Source organism: Rhinopithecus bieti, unplaced genomic scaffold (genome assembly GCF_001698545.2).
Source record: "Rhinopithecus bieti isolate Rb0 unplaced genomic scaffold, ASM169854v2 scaffold_34373, whole genome shotgun sequence".
NCBI lineage: Eukaryota > Metazoa > Chordata > Mammalia > Primates > Cercopithecidae > Rhinopithecus > Rhinopithecus bieti.
Window position 1 is genome coordinate 1,156,226 of NW_016814854.1, and position 19,923 is coordinate 1,176,148.

A 19,923-nucleotide genomic window follows, 5' to 3' on the forward strand; every position below is an offset into this window, starting at 1 on the left:
TGTCTCATCCTCAAGCTGCAAGTGTTCAAATGTTTCAAACTTTTATGCTCTGCTTCTCTTTTAAACAATTCCAAACAATATCTTTGTGAATGCATAAAACTGAATGCTTTTAAGAGCACCCAAGTCACATCTTAGAATGCTTTGCTGCTTAGAAATTTCTTTCACCAAATACTCTAATTCATCTCTCTCAAGTTCAAAATTCCACAGATCTCTATCTATAGAGAGCATGGACAAAATCCCAACAGTCTCTTTGCTACAGCACAGGAAGAGTGACCTTTACTCCAGTTTCCAACAAGTTCCTCATCTCCACCTGAGACCACCTCGGCCTGGACTTCATTGCCCATATCACTATTAGCATTGTGGTCAAAAGCTATGCCACAAGTCTCTATGAAGTTCCAAGTCTTCCCACATCTTCCTGTCTTCTGAGCCCTCCAAGTCTCTAAGGAGTTCCAAACTTTCCCACATTTTCCTGTCTTCTTCTGAGTCTTTCAAACTGTTCCAACCACTGCCTGTTACCCAGTTCCAAAGTCTCTTCCCCATTTTCCAGTATCCTTATAGCAGTGTCCCACTCCCGGTACCAAATAACTGTATTTGGTACAAATAAATACCTGATACTGGGTAATTAATAAAGGAAATAGGTTTAATTGACTCACAATTCAGCACTGTTGGGGAGGCCTTCAGGAAACCTATAATAATGGTAGAAGGCAAAGGAGAAGCAGGCACCTTCTTCACAAGGCAGCAGGACGGAGTGTCAGCAGGGGAAATGCCAGATGCTTATGAAACCATGACATCTCATGACACTCACTCATTATTGCAAGAACAGCATGAGGGAAACTGCCCCCATGATCCAATTACCTCCACCTGGTCCTGCCCTTGACATAAGGGAATAATGGGGATTACAAGTCAAGGTCAGATTTGGGTGTGGACACAGAGCCAAACCGTATCAGCTACAAAAGGAAAATTGTTTTGCATTTTGATTAGATAGAAATAGACTAATATTTATGTTTCAAACGTCACTGTATTATATATTTATAACCAAGATTAAAATTCAGTTACTCCCTTCATTAAAAACATATCCTTTTTTTTAAAAATAATAAATATCTGTAAAATGCTAGGCAACATGCAAAAGAAACATCCAAGCATGGCCTTTACTATTGAATTGGGTGGTTAATTNTAACATTTTAGTTCATGTAACAATATTTCAAAATAATTTTCTTAGATGTATGTTTTCCTTAACTGCTAAAGACATTCCTTAATACATATTTCCTAAAATTCCAATCCCAGTGAAATAATTTAGGGCTAAGGTAAACTTCAGAAGAACTAAAGGAAAGGCTGAGGGGAAGTTAATATGTTGTGTAAGATTTATTATTTTCTAATTACTCAGAAACATATTTTCCCTTTGGCATGATTCTAAGTTGCAAAAGTGTGAATTTTAAAAGAAAAAAATCTTGTATTTTCCAGCCTAAATTTTCAAAACATGAATTATAGATAAAGCTACTGTATTAGTCTGTTCTTACACTGCTATGAAGAAATGCCTGAGACTGGGTAATTTATAAAAGAAAGAGGTTTAATTGACTCACAGTTCTGCCTTGCTGGGGAGGCCTCAGGAAACTTATGATGATGGTGGAAGGTGAAGAAGAAGCAGGCACCTTCTTCCCAAGGCAGCAGGATGAAGTGAATACCAGCAGGGAAATGCCAGATGCTTACAAAACCATCAGATCTCCTGAGACTCACTCGTTATCATGAGAACAGCATGGGGAAACCATCCCCATGATCCAATTACCTCCACCTGGTCCTGTCCTTGATATGTAGGGATAATGGAGATTACAATTCAAGGTGAGATTTGGATGGGGACACAGACCCAAACTATATCATTCTGCCCTTGGACCTCACAAATTTCACGTCCTCACATTTCAGAACACAACCATGCCCTTCCAACAGTCCCCAAAGTCTTAACTCATTCCAGCATTAACCCAAAGTTCAAGTCCAAAGTCTCATCTGAGACAAAGCAAGACCCTTCCACCTATGAGCCTGTAAAATCAAAAGCAACTTAGTTACTTCCTAGATACAATGAGGATACAGGCGTTGGGTAAATACACTCATTCCAAATGAGAGAGATTGGTCAAAATAAAGAGGCTACAGGACCCATGCAGGTCTGAAATCCTATAGGGCAGTCATTAAACCTTAAAGTTCCAAAATGATCTCCTTTGACTCCATGTCTCACATCCAAGTCATGCTGATGCAAGAGGTGGGCTCCCATGACCTTGGGCAGCTCTGCCCCTATGACTTTTCAGGATACAGCCCCTTCCTGGCTGCTTTCACAGGTTGGTGTTGAGTGTCTGCAGTTTTCAGGTGCATGGCACAAGCTGTCGGCAGACATACCATTCTGGGGTTTGAGGGACAGTAGCCCTCTTCTCATATCTCCACTAGGCAGTGTCCCAGTGAAGACTCCTGTGGGGCTCCAACCCCACATTTCCTTTCTGCACTGCCCTAGCAGAGGTTGTCCATTAGGGCTCTGACCCTGCAGTAAACTTCTGCCTGGACATCCAGGTGTTTCCATACATCCTCTGAAATCTAGGAGGGGGGTCCCCACACTTCAGTTCTTGACTTCTGTGCACCCACATGCTCAACACCACATGGAAGCTGCCAGGGCTTGGGGCTTGCAGCCTCTGAAGTGATGGCCTGAGCTGTATGTTGATCCCTTTTAGCCACAGCTAGAATGTAGGGCACCAAGTCCTGAGACTGTGCAAAGCAGCAAGGCCCTGGAACTGGCCCATGAAACCATTTTTTTCCTCCTAGGTGTCTGGGCCTGTGATGGGAGGGGCTGCCATGAAGACTTCTGACATCCCTTGGAGACATTTTCCCATTGTCATGGTGATTAACATTTGGCTCATTCCTTATGCAAATTTCTGCGGTTAGCTTGAATTTCTCTTCAGAAATTTTTTTTTTCTTTTCTGTCTCATCCTCAAGCTGCAAGTGTTCAAATGTTTCAAACTTTTATGCTCTGCTTCTCTTTTAAACAATTCCAAACAATATCTTTGTGAATGCATAAAACTGAATGCTTTTAAGAGCACCCAAGTCACATCTTAGAATGCTTTGCTGCTTAGAAATTTCTTTCACCAAATACTCTAATTCATCTCTCTCAAGTTCAAAATTCCACAGATCTCTATCTATAGAGAGCATGGACAAAATCCCAACAGTCTCTTTGCTACAGCACAGGAAGAGTGACCTTTACTCCAGTTTCCAACAAGTTCCTCATCTCCACCTGAGACCACCTCGGCCTGGACTTCATTGCCCATATCACTATTAGCATTGTGGTCAAAAGCTATGCCACAAGTCTCTATGAAGTTCCAAGTCTTCCCACATCTTCCTGTCTTCTGAGCCCTCCAAGTCTCTAAGGAGTTCCAAACTTTCCCACATTTTCCTGTCTTCTTCTGAGTCTTTCAAACTGTTCCAACCACTGCCTGTTACCCAGTTCCAAAGTCTCTTCCCCATTTTCCAGTATCCTTATAGCAGTGTCCCACTCCCGGTACCAAATAACTGTATTTGGTACAAATAAATACCTGATACTGGGTAATTAATAAAGGAAATAGGTTTAATTGACTCACAATTCAGCACTGTTGGGGAGGCCTTCAGGAAACCTATAATAATGGTAGAAGGCAAAGGAGAAGCAGGCACCTTCTTCACAAGGCAGCAGGACGGAGTGTCAGCAGGGGAAATGCCAGATGCTTATGAAACCATGACATCTCATGACACTCACTCATTATTGCAAGAACAGCATGAGGGAAACTGCCCCATGATCCAATTACCTCCACCTGGTCCTGCCCTTGACATAAGGGAATAATGGGGATTACAAGTCAAGGTCAGATTTGGGTGTGGACACAGAGCCAAACCGTATCAGCTACAAAAGGAAAATTGTTTTGCATTTTGATTAGATAGAAATAGACTAATATTTATGTTTCAAACGTCACTGTATTATATATTTATAACCAAGATTAAAATTCAGTTACTCCCTTCATTAAAACATATCCTTTTTTTTAAAATAATAAATATCTGTAAAATGCTAGGCAACATGCAAAAGAAACATCCAAGCATGGCCTTTACTATTGAATTGGGTGGTTAATTCCCAACTGAGTTGCATGACTCTTTCAATTAGCTTTAGTAAATACATATTTTCATCACTCTAGTTTGTAATGAGCTATAAACAGAAATGCCCAAATAAACAACACATTTTATTTTTCTTTTAAAATAAATAAACCAAAAATAGGAAACTTGATTTAGACAATAAGTATTACATATCACACATTAATAAAATATTATTCTATTTACTTGCTCATTTTCATGATTTATATATGTTAATATATCATCTCAAACCTTGCTAGCAAAAGAGGTGAATAATACACACTGACATAGCCAACTTATTTTAATGACATACAATTAATACATGAGAAGAGGCAGGTATCCCTATAAATACGCAATTGTATAAAAAGGGAATGATCCAAAAGTTGGTTTCATGAGAATTATCTTTCCTTTGGTATCATTATCATATGTCCTCACTTTATAAAATAAACCTGAAGAAGAGTATGGCTCAGAAACAACATCTTTAGATACTAAAAGAAAGGGGTACTAATGTCTGTTTATTACATCCTCATTAGAAACAATATGCAATCCTTAAATATATGCATGACTTTCTTTCAGGAAATCCACCACTCCACATTGAATCCCAGCCTATTTGTAGTTGAGTGTTGGTTACAGGGGATAATCAAAGGGAGCATGGTGCTTTATCAATGTGTTCAATAAGTGACTTTTGATTAATAGTTTGGTGAAATGTCATCATTGGTACTAATAAAATGACAATAGTCTATTTATTACCAATGGGTCAAAATATAATGACAAATACAAAAGTGGTACATTATATTATTTTTAGAAAGCTTTTGTCATTCAAGGCAAAAATTGAACAGCAACCAGAGATAAGTCTTATTACTATATATTTCAAAAGACAAGATAGCCATGACATTGGTTATTTGATGGAATAACATGTTATTTTTTTCATAAGAGAACTAAGATCAGTATAGGTAAGTTTCATTTGTAGGTAATACTAGTATCTTTTCTTCTTCTTAGACTTTCGGAACTTTTGGCTACATTCGTTGCCTCTGTTGTTGTCTGTGCTACTATCACTATCGCTTGTTTGCTTTTGCCTCTTTCGTTTATTCATCTGATAGAAGTCAGAATCACTTGGTTGTTGGTGCGTCCATTTATATGAGGTGGGTCCAGCCTCAAGATCTGGAACGTGATTCAGTGAGGAAGACACGGATGCACTACCAGGAAGTGGAGCTGTCATCTGATAAAGGTCAGAGTCACTTGGTTGTTGGTGAGTCCATTTATATGAGCTGGGTCCAGCCTCAAGATCTGGAACATGATTCAGTGAGGAAGACACGGATGCACTATTAGGAAGTGGAGCTGTCATCTCATAGTAAGGAAGCTGCAGCACTGGATTATACGCATGCCACTGCTGTGAAAACAAAAGACATTCATCTACCAAAGCAAATCCAAAAGATTAAGGAAAAAAGTTAACAGTTTACATGTATTATACAATAGCCATGAATAAACTAAACTGTGTTTTGGTATAAGAAAGACAGTGACCTCTCATAGTAGAAAGGTAGGTGTTTCATTAAAGAGTCAATATAAAGAGTTGAGGTTATGTATAGCTCACTACAATACAGATTAGTGCTATCCAATGGAAATAGTTTTTTGTTTGTTTGTTTGTTTGTTTTGAGACAGGGTCTCACTTTGTTGCCCAGGCTGGAGTACAGTGGCGCAATCTTGGCTCACTGCAACCTCCACCTTCTGAGTTCAAGCAATTCTTCTGTCTCAGTCTCCCAATAAGCTGGGACTACAGGCGCACACCACCACACCCAGCTAATTTTTGTATTTTTAGTGGAGACAGCATTTCACCATATTGGTCAGGCTGGTCTTGATCTCCCAACCTCAGGTGATCCACCCACCTCGGCCACCTAAAGTGCTGGGATCACAGGCGTGAGCCACTGTGCCCAGCCCTCATGTAGTTTTAAATCTAATAACTGCAATACAAAAGTAAAAATAAATAGGTGAAATTAAACAATGTATTTTATTATCCCAATATATCAATTTAAATGATATAATTTTAATATGTAAATGACATAAAATTAATGAGATATTTTACTGTTTCTTCACATGAAGTCTTCAAAATATGAGGTATATTTTATACTTACGGCAATATCTCATTTGAATGCTAAATTTTTTCTTGAAACACACCTTGATCTGAATTTAATTACATCAAGTTTAGAGTTGAAAAAAAAATACACTCACATGGCCCAAGTTTGTTTTAAATAACCTAAAAGTTTTTCTGAAAACTGAACCAAGTATTCCGCGTTTTTAAATTTTAACTTAAATTAATTAAAATTAATAAATTTTTAAAACTGAGCCTTCCTAGGTGCATATCTGGCTAACATATTGTATAGCATAGTTATTTATTGTTTAGATAGAGAGATACTTCCTTTAAAAACAAACAAGCTCTTAACTCAAATTTCTAACTATTCAAAGCAGATTAAAGATTAATAGAGATACCATGAACTTGGGTCTCTCTCCTACCCCATCTCTACCAAAAGACAAAAAATGCTCAGATGAAGACATTTAGAGTTTCAGATGAGAACTGATTGTTTACTAATGTTTTACCATAATTAAGAAAAGGTTTTTTTTTTGTTTGTTTGTTTGTTTGTTTTTACCAGAAGTTTAAAAGTATCATTTTACAGGAAAATTTCTTTCCGTTTAAAAATTGAAAATGGATATTTAACAAATCTCAACCTCCCGTATACGTTGGGTATTTGCAAAAATAACAGTATGTGAGTCAGAAGACCTGGGTTAGTCCTACACCTATCACTAACAAGCTGAAAATCTTGGGACTGTTGATTAACAACCCTGGACTTCAATTTCTTGTTTATGAGGAATTGAAAAAAATAAGTTCCCCTTTCACAATGAAGTCCATAATTAAGATTTCTGGGTCAAAAGCAATTTTTGGTAGTCTCTGGAAATAATTTAGTTTACTCGACCAATTGAGAACCTTCATATAGTTTTGTCTTTAATTAAAAAGAGAAATTTACTTTCAAAATCCATGTCCAAAAGCAATCTATTTAGGACTGATAACATTACATAAAAATACTTCACTAAGTGAAATTATTCAAATTATTCAATTCTGCAAACTTTTTTTTGGTCTTTTTTTTTTCTGAGACAGAGTCTTGCTCTATTGGCCAGGCTGGAGCACAATCTTGGCTCACTGCGACCTCCACCTTCTAGGTTCAAGCAATCATGTCTGAGCCTCCTAAGTAGCTGGGGTTACAGGTGTGCACCATCATACCCGGTTACTTTTTTCTATTTTTATGATGGAGAGGGTTTCACTGTGTTGGCCAGGCTGGTCTTGACCTCAACTGATCCTGCCCTGGCCTCCCAAAGTGCTGTGATTACAGGTGTGAACCACCGTGTCCGGCCACTGCAAACGTCTTTTAAAATAGTCATTTACATTAGAACTCTCTACTCAAATTTCACTTGGACTGCAGTGTGTCGTCACTGCCATCCACCCCTTTTCTGTTGACACCATGGCCATTTGCTAAGGCATTAGAAGTGAAATTTAGGATGATGGTGCTAGGGCAGGACAACACTGGAGGACAGTGCTGGGACATCTTGTGCCTTCATCCCAGTTTAGATTTGGGCACCATATGTTACAAATAGTCTTCATGTTCTTCATAGTTTGTATCATATTATATACTGAATAAAATGCATATTAAGCTTACCATCTTCTGAAAGGGAAAATATTCTTGAGGTAAAGAAGTATTATGAATTGGTAAACACTGCATGGGAAAGGAAGATCTGCCCACCACCATTTCTTCATTCCTTTGAGGACATGAAAGAAGAAGTAATAAAATCTTAAAATTCCTCTTACAAATGTTATTTTCTCTTAAGAAAAATGTAAGTTCTTCATAATTACAAAGACAGAGAAGGCAAGCTTATCGGACAGCATTCAGTTAAACAGTAATTAATTACCTTAAACACATACACAAATAATCAGTTATTATTACTGATACCACAGTGACACAGCAATAAATCACTTACTAAATATTGAAGCCTTGATACTTAAAGTCAAATCTGGCTTTCTGATAGAAAACTGCTGGACAGTATTCTATTTATATAAAGACGAATAACACTTAGATATTGAAAGAGCAAAGCAAGTTGTTAGTATTTACAAAGGGTACACTTCAATCTTTTCCAGATATAAAAAAAATTTAAGAAGCTAGAAATTTTCATCAGTTTTTTTAAAATGTAATTTAATTTTTTAAAATTTTACCTTAAGTTCTGGGATACATGCACAGCACATACAGGTTTGTTACATAGGTATAAGTGTGCCATGGTGGTTTGCTGCATCTAATGACCTGTCCTCTAAGTTCCCTCCCCTCACGTCATTTATTTTTAAAGATACCTTTACTGTTTAACTATAAAGATTATGCTCTTTCCTAAACCGACTGCTAATGCTAACATGAACACATTTGCTGATGTCTTCCACACGTTAATTATTGAAACACCTAATTTAAAAACTGTACCAAAGTTTCATTTATACATTTATAAATGTTATATGTGCTTCTATGGAGAGGCTACAAATGCTAGCCAGATTCTATGGCTACTCTTAAATAGTCTACTTGTTAATTTTAATGTGAATATTAGTAATTCTTAGGATAGGAAGTGTACCATGAAGAAGGCTAAAATTAGCAGAGGAAGGTGGAGACAAAGATGAGTCAAGGAGAATGACAGGAAGCAGTCAGATGGCTAGGCAGAACCCCACTTACAAGTGGTGAGAGCACTACTATAGAAGTCAGCAGAAGCAAAAACTCCATTAAGAAAAGAATTAGGTGTCTGTTGTTACAGGAGAGTAAACTGGATAAGCATTGGGTCCTCTGAATTGCTGGTCAGAAGGTACCTGATAACCTTCAAAAAGAGCAGCTTCTATATAACAATGAGTTTGAGGCAAGAATGGGAAGAAAGGATGTGAAGGATGAAAGATTTTTCAGTAACAGAAAGAGAAAAATATAACAGCCTGTTAAGGAGAGAGTGCTCAGGAAGACCAGAACGCATGTGGGGAAAGTGACGGCAAGGAACAAGATGAAACATAGAGCGAGGTTACCGAGTGGGGAAGACAGGACTCAGTAGCAGAAGTGGTGATATTAGCACCATGATGAAAACAGCTGCAGATAAAACCACTGTCTTTCCTCAGGGGATGCAAAGTTGTCTGCATAGAGGACCCACATGTAAATTCAGAATTCTGATGGGCTGACATGTCTCCCCAAAATTTAAGTCCTAAACCCCAGTATTTCAGAATGTTACCTTATTTGGAAAAAGGGTCATTGCAGATATCATTAGTTAAGATGAGGTCATATTGGAACAGGATGGGTCCCTAATCCAGTATGAGTGGTATCCTAATAAAAAGGGGAAATTTGAAAACAGACTGTTTTACTCCATTTTCTGTTGTTATAACACAATACCTGTTTGTTATAACAAACTGGTATTATATAACAAACATGTACTCTGTTTGTTATGAAGAAAAGAGGTTTATTTTGGCTCATGGTTCTTCAGGCTGCAGAGTCCAAGATCAGGTAGCTTCTGGTGAAGGTGGCTATGGTTAGCTTCCGGTGAGCTATACTATGTCAAAATATGGCAGAAGTCCTCACAGGCAGGAGGAAGGAGCTCACAAGAGATGGCCAAACTGGTTTTTACAACAGATCTACTTGTGATAACAGACCCATTTCCTCAATAACCAATTAATCCAATAATCCATGAATGAATTAAAATATACATGAGGGCAGAGCCTTCATGACCCAGTCACATCCCAAAGGTCCCACGTCTCCACACTGCGGCACTGGGGACCAAAATTTCAACATATGAACTTTTGAGGGCCACATTCAAACTATAGTACAGATGCCCACAGGAAGAACGCCATGTGAAGATAAAGGTGATCTCTTGGTAATGCTTCCACAAGCTGAAAAACACCAACGACTGACATCAAACCACCAGAAGCTGAGGGAGAGGTATGACACAGATGATTTCTGATAGCTCTCATAAGGAAATGCTGCTGACACCTTTATCTTGGATGTCTAGCCTTCAGAACCATGAGACAATGAACAACTATTGCTCAAGTACTCCGTTTGTGGTACTTTGTTACAGCAGCCCTAGCAAACGAATACAGGAAACATTCATAAAAGCAGAAGGTACAATAAACAAGAAACAGCATAAAAATCCATTTCCAAGGAAGAGCAAAGACTGGTAAAAAAGCACCATTTTTCTCTGCAAATCACTTTGGGGACATGATAACCCATTTTTTTATACTTTCTTTATAATATCAGAAATACTAGAAGAATAAAGTATTATTAATGAAATGTCATATCCAATATATACACATAACTCAGGTTGTCTACTCTAGAATTTGTGATGACTTAGGGTCAGTGTACCAAACATAACTAGAAAATAACAGAGTTTTCCTGCTATATTCTAGTGCCCATCTAGTCTTTTCTCTTCCATCTAAATCTTACCAATAGTTTGTTCCTTTCTAACTCCTGAGGAAGACGAGATATCTTTTCCCACTTGGTACTAGTAGAAAAAAGAAGCTCTTACATTATATACGTGGCTCGACACACGAGTCTATATAGTGCTTCCCCCACCAAAGTAATAAATCCCCCTTTATGCTAACATTTGCAGAACATTGTATGCTCAGTCTTTTAAGCACCTTGTGTTAATTATAAAATTCAATTCTCACAGTAACCTTTTAAAGTTTTATCCTCATTTTAGAGATGGGGAACAGAGTGGTAAAATAACATATCCAGTTCTTGTCTGAATTTGCATCTTGCCTCTGCTACTTTATTAACAGTGTTAACAGACTGTTAATAAACTGTTAATTGATGTTAATAAAGTGGCAGAGCCAACATGCAAATTCAGGCAATCCAATTTTACCACCTCCTTTCCTAACTTCTGATTTCACTGATGTAGAAAAGTTGGGGTGAATGAAGACGAGGAGCACACTGTTTTGTCTGGGGTGCAATACTGCTCTGAAAGGTAACCCTGCATATTTGACAGTCCCAAGGGGCCACTCTCCTATGTTCAGAGGGTTGATATAACAAAAAGGGATAGAAGGGTCAGCTATTGTTAGTTTACTTGAGAATATTCACTTCTGCTAAAGAAGACAAGAAAAAAAGCAGTATGGATGATATACATGTTTAATGTTTATCATAGACTGTAAACAAGCTGGCAGAGCAATACTTCTCTCTCCATATATGATATCTATATAGAGATATGTAGATCTATATCTCTACTCTGAATAGAGTATATCTATTCCTCTCCTCTCTATATAGATATAGATATCTACATCATACATCTATATGATGTATCAGAACATAATATACCCTGACCTATTCTATCAGCCCGTGTAAGTTAACCGGACAGTACCAGAGAGCATGATGAAGCCAGAAGAAGAAATGCAAAGAGAATGCAAAGAGAATGCAAAGAGAAGCACTTTCCCTTTACAAGAATGCATTGTTTTTGTTATTCATATTTGTTTTTAGTATAGCAAGAGAAATTTAAAAACCAACCAGTGATACATGAAAAAGCCTGAACCACTTAGAGAGGCTGCAGAAGTACTGCAGTCAGCAAGGGGAGGCTGATACAGCAGAGAGAAACAGGGCATGTGTTTATTAGTGTAACCACAACTCAGCTAGTTGGTCCTTCTGCCTGCTTGCACCTTTTCCTAAGTGTGCTAAGTTATCCAATATCTTTCTTCTTTTCATTGTTTTTAAAATGGATGTAATAAAAGGTGTAATTTGAACATTTTCATTTAGTGTGGGAGCCTTTCAGTTTCATGACCTCTGGGATAGCTTGCCAGATAGTGTACGTGGAGGCTACCATTGCATCAATAAATCAGGCTATACAAAATTCTAGAGGAGTTTGAAAATTAACACAGAGACGTTATTTCAAAGAGTAAAATAATTAATTGAATGGCTTAATGTCAGAAGGCTTAGTTTCAAAGCCAGGAATTTATCATCCTGTGACCTTAAGAACTGGTTAACTTTTGCAACTCCATTTACTCAAATGTAAAGCATAAATAACAGTATCTCTATGATCCATGATGAAACCTTGTATGTCTAAATGATTTAACAGCTATGAAAAGCATGTGGAAAACTATAAAAAAAAACTACAAATATAAGTCTCTACCCCCTACTACTGAAAATATTAAGACCGAACTTTAAATGAAAATATTTTCTATCACTTTTCATGGGCTCGGAAAAGCAGAAATTCCTTAATTTTATCCTATGCCTAAAAGTAAAGTTTTACAATAGCCCAAAATATATAAAACTCCTCTTAGCATAAGAACATATTTGCTTCACCTTTAATGAGAAATATTTTAAAATTACCTGTAGCTGTATGAATTTATCTTAACACAGCTCTCAAAATTTTGGTTAGTTGGTTCAGAAGAGTGAGAACTCCCTTTAAAAGAAACAGAGTAACAGGTTACTTCATGGTGCATTTTTTTTGTTTTGAGTTCTAATATTAAACCATAAAGTGACTCAAAATATTTTAGGACATAGTAGTGATTTAAAAATTCTATACTCAGAGAAGATATATGCATATCTGACCTCTCAAATCATATTTACAAATTGTTTACAGTACTATGTATCAATGAATTAAAATCAAGCTTTGTCTAAATCAATGACTGTAAATAAGAATGACACTGACATTGGACTTTGTAAGATACATGATGGTTTGTTCTAGACACCTGTAAACTAAAAATGGCAAATAAACAAGTGTTATTTGCTTCCAGTGTACAAGGCAGGAGTTTAACCCTCATGGACAAAAGCCAATTCAACCTTACACATGATGTGACAAAACATTATATACCCTGGCCTATTCTACAGACATTAAAAAGTAATGGCAAAATCTCACTTACTTCTGCACCAACCTAATACCAAGCTGTGCAAGTTAACCAGAAAGTACCAGAGAGCGTGATACAACCATGTATTAAAAAAAAAAAAATGAAAAAGAAAGAAAGGAAGAAAAAAAGAAAAAAAATGCAAAAACATGCACTTTCGCTTTGCAATAAAGCATTGTTTTTGTTATTACTATTTGTTTGCTTTTAGTATAGCAAGAGGAATTTAAAAACCAACAAGTGATAGATCAATAAGCCTGAACCACTTAGAGGAGGCTGCATACATTTTGCAAGAATTAACAGATGGCCTCTGTTAGTCTCCTGAAACATGAAAGGGCTGGCATAATGTTATCACATTCTCTGGGCAGCTAAATCACGAATGATCTGTTCCTGACATGTGTGCAGGAGAAGTTGCTCAAGTCATTCATGTCAGGAAGTTTTTTCCACCACTAGGAAGGGTAACTCTACCGTTGCCTTTCGCCACTTTGCTCTTACAGGGGCTTAAAATTCTGGGCAACATGTATAGAAAGGTTTCCCCAGATGGACTAATGCCCTCTCTCTATCTTCCAAATAGTACGGATTCAATACCATACATTAGCAGTGACAAGATTAGTAAATACTCTTGCTATATAAATGCTACAGTTGTGTGACCCCAGTTCATTTAGATTTGATCAATTTATAAGGACCAATAGCAACCATCATAGCTACATGCTGGCTGATACTAAAACGAATACCTTACATTTTATTTTTAGAAAAGATGCTATAGGTTTGTCAAGACTAATTAACTATATAACATTATGAATTAGACATGTGTTCTGAGAAAATTTAACAATGACCAGAAGGTACTTTTTTTTTTTTTGGTCTTCCACTATATAGGAAACAAATTGCTTACACCTCTGAGAATAGTACCAACCACAAAACACTCTGAAGATTAATCAGTGACAGGACCTACCAAATCGATACTGCACGTTAATTGGTCTTCCATATAAACGAATTCCATTCAGCAAAGCTATGGCATAAGACACCGATTCTGGGTGTTTAAAGCAGACAAATCCAAAAGACTTCGGCTTTCCTTCTCTGTCTTTGCATATAGTCACTTTAGTTAGTGGCCCCGCCTATAAGAAACTTAAAAATTATTTTCTCATAAATCCAAAGATTTTTTCATACTCAAATAATTCAACTTTAGACTAAAGAAATGTGTTAGCAATATCTTTATGTGGCTCTGCTGATAATGTATCTTTCTAATAATAAATATTGCACTTCCTCACACTTTCTTTGTATTTTCTGGCTCACTGGGGAAACATACATGGTGTTAAGAACAGGAAATTCTAGGTATTAGTTTCAAACTGTAAAAGAAATGGTAGACTATCCTTCTGTTAGGCTTAACAAACCAATTTAGAAAACACATAAATCTAAGATTAAAATAATACTTCGTCTCCATATATATTCACAGTGTTGAATTCAAAAATTAACTGAAATGAGAAATTCAATTTTGGTTGAGTTATCCTCAAAACAGCTGGCAATGTTATATCATAGTTTAAATTTTCTGTCATGAAGATTACATATCTTTACAAGAATAAATAAATTTATTACGCATTTTGATTTGGAAACTCCATTGGTAAATTTCCAAAGGAAAAATGTTTTAAATATGTTTAAGACTTTAAGTATATTGCATTATTTGTAAGTGTGAGAAATTAGAGAGGCTCTAAATCTAACAACTGGAGATATTATTTCATGGTGTGTTATTAAAATGGAATAAAATATAAATTATAAATATTCAGATTATGTTGATAGAAAAACCTATAATATGCAATGAAGATTTAAAAACAGAGCCAAATATCATAAAAAATTGTTAATTACAACTAACAAAAAATTACATCACAGCCATGATAATGACGGGAGGAGGCACTTACAAACACAAAAACTGATATAATGCTGAATGGTTCAGACTTTAACAACTGATTATTTTTCTCTGTAGAGTTGCATACATAAAAAATTGCTTTTACTCTAAAGAAAAATATTAATGATCATATTTAAAATAATTCCATGTGTTAAGATTTAGTCTTTTCCTTTCATTCTCTGTGCTCTCCCAGGGATTAACTTCCCTTCCCTTCTGGCTTTCAGGACCACCTCAACAACAAATCTACTTTTCCCGCTATGTCTCTTTCATGGAGACATCTATGTTTTTGTACTTCAATCTCAACATATTTGAAACTGAATTCATTATATTTTCTCTAAATCTCAACTCTAGTATTAAAAGTGTAATGATAATAAATCTGATTTTCTCATTTCCAAGTATAATCAGAAATTTGAAAGAAAACAGTAAAAGGATAAATATACTGTAATATAAAGAAAACCAATAAAATTGGTGATTTTATACTGATATTAAATAGATGTAATCACTATGGGACAGAATATGCTTACGTGATTTGAATTTTGACATAAATTTAGATAATCCAAAGCATTTTTAAAGATAAAATTCAACATGAAGACTTATAGCAACAATCACATTACCTTATAGTATTTTTTAAACCACAATGAAATACATAGTGTGATAGTTGTCAAGTTTTGCTGGGTGTTGGAATCCTAAAGTGGAAAAGAAGCTCCACTTTGGCAATTCCTTTCAATACCTAGACAAAAATAAGAACTTACGCTTCTACCTGATCTATTAAATAAAATTTACATTTTGCTTAGGTGGAAGAGGGAAATTATAAAAAATGATAAGATAATATATAGTCTTGTGGATCCACACAACTGATATTGATCGAGTCCTGATTAACTAAAAATAACGGTTATTGTATAATGCAATCCCACCCCAGTCTTTCACTTTCCTTTTTTTTGAGGCTCAGAGTGAAAGAAGTCTTCTGGGGAAAACAACTCTAAGTTTACTTTATATTTCTTTCGGTTTTGGTGTTGTTTTTTTTTTTAACTTAATATAGTAAGTTTTAAATGATACTGAATGAAAAAACTGACATGGATTAGAGCTGATAAAAAAGAGACACATTTACAAAGATGAATTAAAAGGATGAACCTTAAAGTCTTAAAATCAATAATATTTTTCAAATAATAAAAAAAAAATTAACGTCCAGGAAAGGAAACTGTATTCCTGGAAAGAACCCTCTTTACCAAATTGTATCTATAATCAAAAGAGGGTTGCTTTAGTTGTTTAGAGACAAAAGTAAGTCCTTTCACAACCAAATAACCCGTATGACCCATTCAATCCTGAAAATTTAGTTCTGCAAATGACTCCCTCGGAACCTTCCCTTATTCTGATAGGAGGAAGTAACTATTGATTTATCTTGATGTTACTCTTATTACTAATTGTTTGGGTGAGGGAGAAAGGACAAGATGGAGGAAGGTGAACAAGAAGGCACAATCCATGTTGCTTCCGGGTTCTTCATCACCAACTTACCCGCGCGTGGAAAAATGCAGATCAACTTGAGCAGGCGCCGCGTGACCTCAATCTGAGGAAACCGAAACTTACCTGGCCACGCCTATGGAGACGCCCCTATCACGCCCTTATCCCGCCCACTGCCCGCCCCCTTCCAGTACCAATGCATAAAAGTCTGCTGCCTGCAGGAGCCGGGGTGACTTCTTCGCCCAGGCATTCGTGGACAGGAGAACCTCACCCGAGAGCGCCGGCGTGACTTCCCTATACCCGAGGACCAGAGAACCTCGCCTGAGAGTGTGTGCATATTTGCAATAAAGGGCTGCCGCTTTCTTATCGTACTTTGGCCTCATGTTTAATTACTTAGCTCTCCTAAATTAAGTTACATTAAATTAAATTAAGACACTAATAACAGCAGTACCATTAGCAGTAGTAGCGGTAGCAAACAGTGAGTTATTATGGCTATCATAATGAGTATATGAGTGATAAATGATTATATAATGAGTGATAAATGAATATATCACTCATAAGTGAGTTAAAATGGCTATCAGCTGTAGCCATTTTACCATTAGGCCATCTATTCCGACAGCCACATTATACTGCAGATCCTATTACTCTCTTTTGACATATAAGGAAACTGAGGCACTGAGGAATTCATTGACAGGCTCAGAGTCACACTGCTGACCTCAGAACTCGCACTCGGAACCACTTTTCTATCTATGTCCCGTTCTCTTTTTATCTGTAATTTTAAGTTCTCCCTTTTAGGAAGATGAAAGGGTGTCTCTTCAATTTGTATTCCCAGCACCCTCCTTAGTATTTGGTAATTCCCGATCATTACATGGTTAGGGGAATGGCTGAATGAGGGTATCTTTCTGGCAAGTGAGACCTAGCTGTATAGGACAATACAGTAAGTGAGCGTGTATACAGGACACAGCAGGCTTAATCCTAGAGGTACGAGGTCTCAAAGTTTCAGAAGGTCCTCTTGGCATGAATGAAAGGGCCTTGGCCAGGGAATCAACTGATCACAGTCACGGTAAGTTGGCTGCAAATCGTCTCAAATCTCACTTCTCATGCTGGAATAAAAATACTCTCCGCATAAAAGGACTTGAAGGAAGAAGCAAGGTGTAAAAGGAAACATTATAAAAGCGTCCCCTCTCCTTTTGCGGGATGTCAGCGTGCTTACTATTTGACGAACAGTGACCAGGCGGTTTTCGGTTCTGCCTCAGCACACCCGAGGCCCAGGCAGCCTCGTGAAAGCCCTTAATCAGAAACTGGGGTTGAGGGAACCCTGTCCCTGCCCACCCCCAGGACTCTGCAGCGGGAATGGGGACGGGGGAACGCTCCATCACTTCACTCCCCAGACGCTCACCTGGAGACAGGTGCGCCAAAGCGAAACCAAATTAAAACCCCTGCTCAGGATGGGGCGGAAGGGGGCCGGGCTCCGGGTGGTCCAGGTGCGCGCTACGCTTCCGGCCCGACGGGCTCCGCCCCTCCGCCGCCCCTTCCCAGAGGACGGTACCTGAAGGAACAGCTCGTACAGAATCTCTTCCCGAACTCGGGCCTCTAAATTCCCCACAAACACGGTCCTGTCGGCCTCCTCCTGAGCAGGGAACATCCTCCGGTCTCGGCCCTAGAATGAAGTAGGAGCTGAGACCCCGCCCCTTCTCCGGCTTTACGGCTCCGCCCGGGTGAGGGGGCGCGGCCGGCGCCGGGAGCGCGCGCCGGGGGCCAGGCGAGGCCTCAGGGCCACGCCCCCAGCGGACGTGGGGAACCGCCCACCGCACGGCTCCCTCGCCTGCCTTAGGGCTGGGTGGTGGGAGAGTGGGTGAGAGTAAGAAAGATGAATGCAGAAAGGGCCTTACCCTTTAGCTCCTGGGGTGGCTTCCTTTTTTTCTGGCACATTAATTGATTTTGGATTTATTCAGTCAACATTTTAAATACAATGACTGTAGAGATTATTTAAATTGTAATAACTTCATTGCAGAAGCTCCCAGGCGAGTGCAGGGAGATTCATTTCTTTGTGTCCGAAGAATAAATGAACAAATCACGAAGATATTAAATTATAAATAATTTTTTTAAAGAATCGATGTTTGCATGGATGTGGATACAACAGAAAACTAGAATTAAAGTTTATTTTCCTAGAAAGTGCTCCCTAGATGAGTTTTTGAAACTGGTCACAGAGGTTTTAAGTGGACTCCGAAAGGAACTTGAGAAAGCGAATACCAAGGGATATACTGGTGAGACTGAGCAAGTTTTGTGTCTAAGCCAGGGTTTTTGAGGATGGCAGCTGGGGCTGTGCTTTGTTTCAGGGTTATACTTTGTATATGGTGTACCAGGCTAGAGGCTTAGTTCTTTCTTGGGGATAATTTTGTTTTTAATAAAACTCTTAAGAACAATAAAATTACAAGAAAGGAGAGAGAAACCTTAGAATCTCAGTACTTTGATAAATCAACTGTCAACTGTTAACTTGGCTTCCTTTCTGAAGCTACCATACGTCTACATAGGACCTTGAGATCATCCCATGAATATCATATAGGTAATCAGAACATTATTTGACCTTTCGTTTCACATCGTGATAAAATTTCATTTTGAATTGAGGAAGCATGCTTTTATCTGGTCGATGGACCAAAAAAAGTCATCTTTTCTAATGAAAAGGTACACATTTTAGGAAATCCTAATTTCTAATTGATCTTTGACATTACATAGTTTTATTGCTTTGAACAAGTGATTTCTCTTTGGAATTCGGATTCTGTTTCTTAAGGAATGGATTGGACTAAATATAGTTACTTCATTTAATAGGTATTTTCTGAATGCTTAATTCATGGAAAACTAGGGTAAATATAAAAATCTGACCTCCTAAAGCTTATATTTTGGGAAAGACAGCCTTTCTACCCTCACAAATATAATATAAATGCTAGTGACTTCAGTAGTTACCTTCAACTGATATTAAGTCCTGTCTCCATTTTTTTTCCTTTTTCTTTGCTTATCATCAGTATAGTTGTGGTACAGTAAGAAGAAGTTAAGGAAACACTCATATTGTAGGCAAATAAATATATGTTGATCGAATGAATGGATACTTGCAGGTCTCTGTTATGTGTAGACCTCTCGATTTATTTGTATTCATTTGCTTCATAAATCTTATCCAACCAATAGATTTCTTCCTTAAATTCACCTCAGACACTTCTTATATGGGAGCTGCATCTTCAGGTTTCACTTTAAACCATTGCATGTATATGAGTGTGTATGCTACAAACCTTTAACTACACTTGTAATTAGTGTTCATATTATATTGTTCTATTGAAATTTGCATCCTTATTTGTCTACAAGTGTGCATAATTTTGGTGTTATAATATCCTCTTCTGGCTGTACATAAGTTTATAGTGCTTATAATTCTAGAATACTTAGTTAATATTATGAACTCTGAAAGTCAGCTCCTGTAGTTAGCAATTTTTCCAGAATAAGATCTCAATATATCATTTTTCTAATGTAAGCATACTGGGTTCCTTAACTCAAATTGAATGCATGCATGGTAATAAATCTA

The 19,923-nt window shown here is 37.4% G+C and overlaps 1 protein-coding gene across 1 annotated transcript; it reads right to left on the reverse strand.

Moving 5' to 3' along the window:
• Positions 1–4,014: 4,014 nt before the first annotated feature.
• On the reverse strand, positions 4,015–18,079 carry RBM11 (RNA binding motif protein 11). The gene is made up of 5 exons (XM_017852411.1): positions 17,902–18,079; positions 13,947–14,109; positions 12,483–12,555; positions 7,827–7,926; positions 4,015–5,512 (listed from the first exon to the last, which is right to left on the reverse strand). The coding sequence occupies exons 1-5, from the start codon at positions 17,995–17,997 to the stop codon at positions 5,099–5,101; spliced, it is 846 nt and encodes a 281-aa protein (XP_017707900.1). The 5' UTR covers positions 17,998–18,079; the 3' UTR covers positions 4,015–5,098.
• Positions 18,080–19,923: the final 1,844 nt, after the last annotated feature.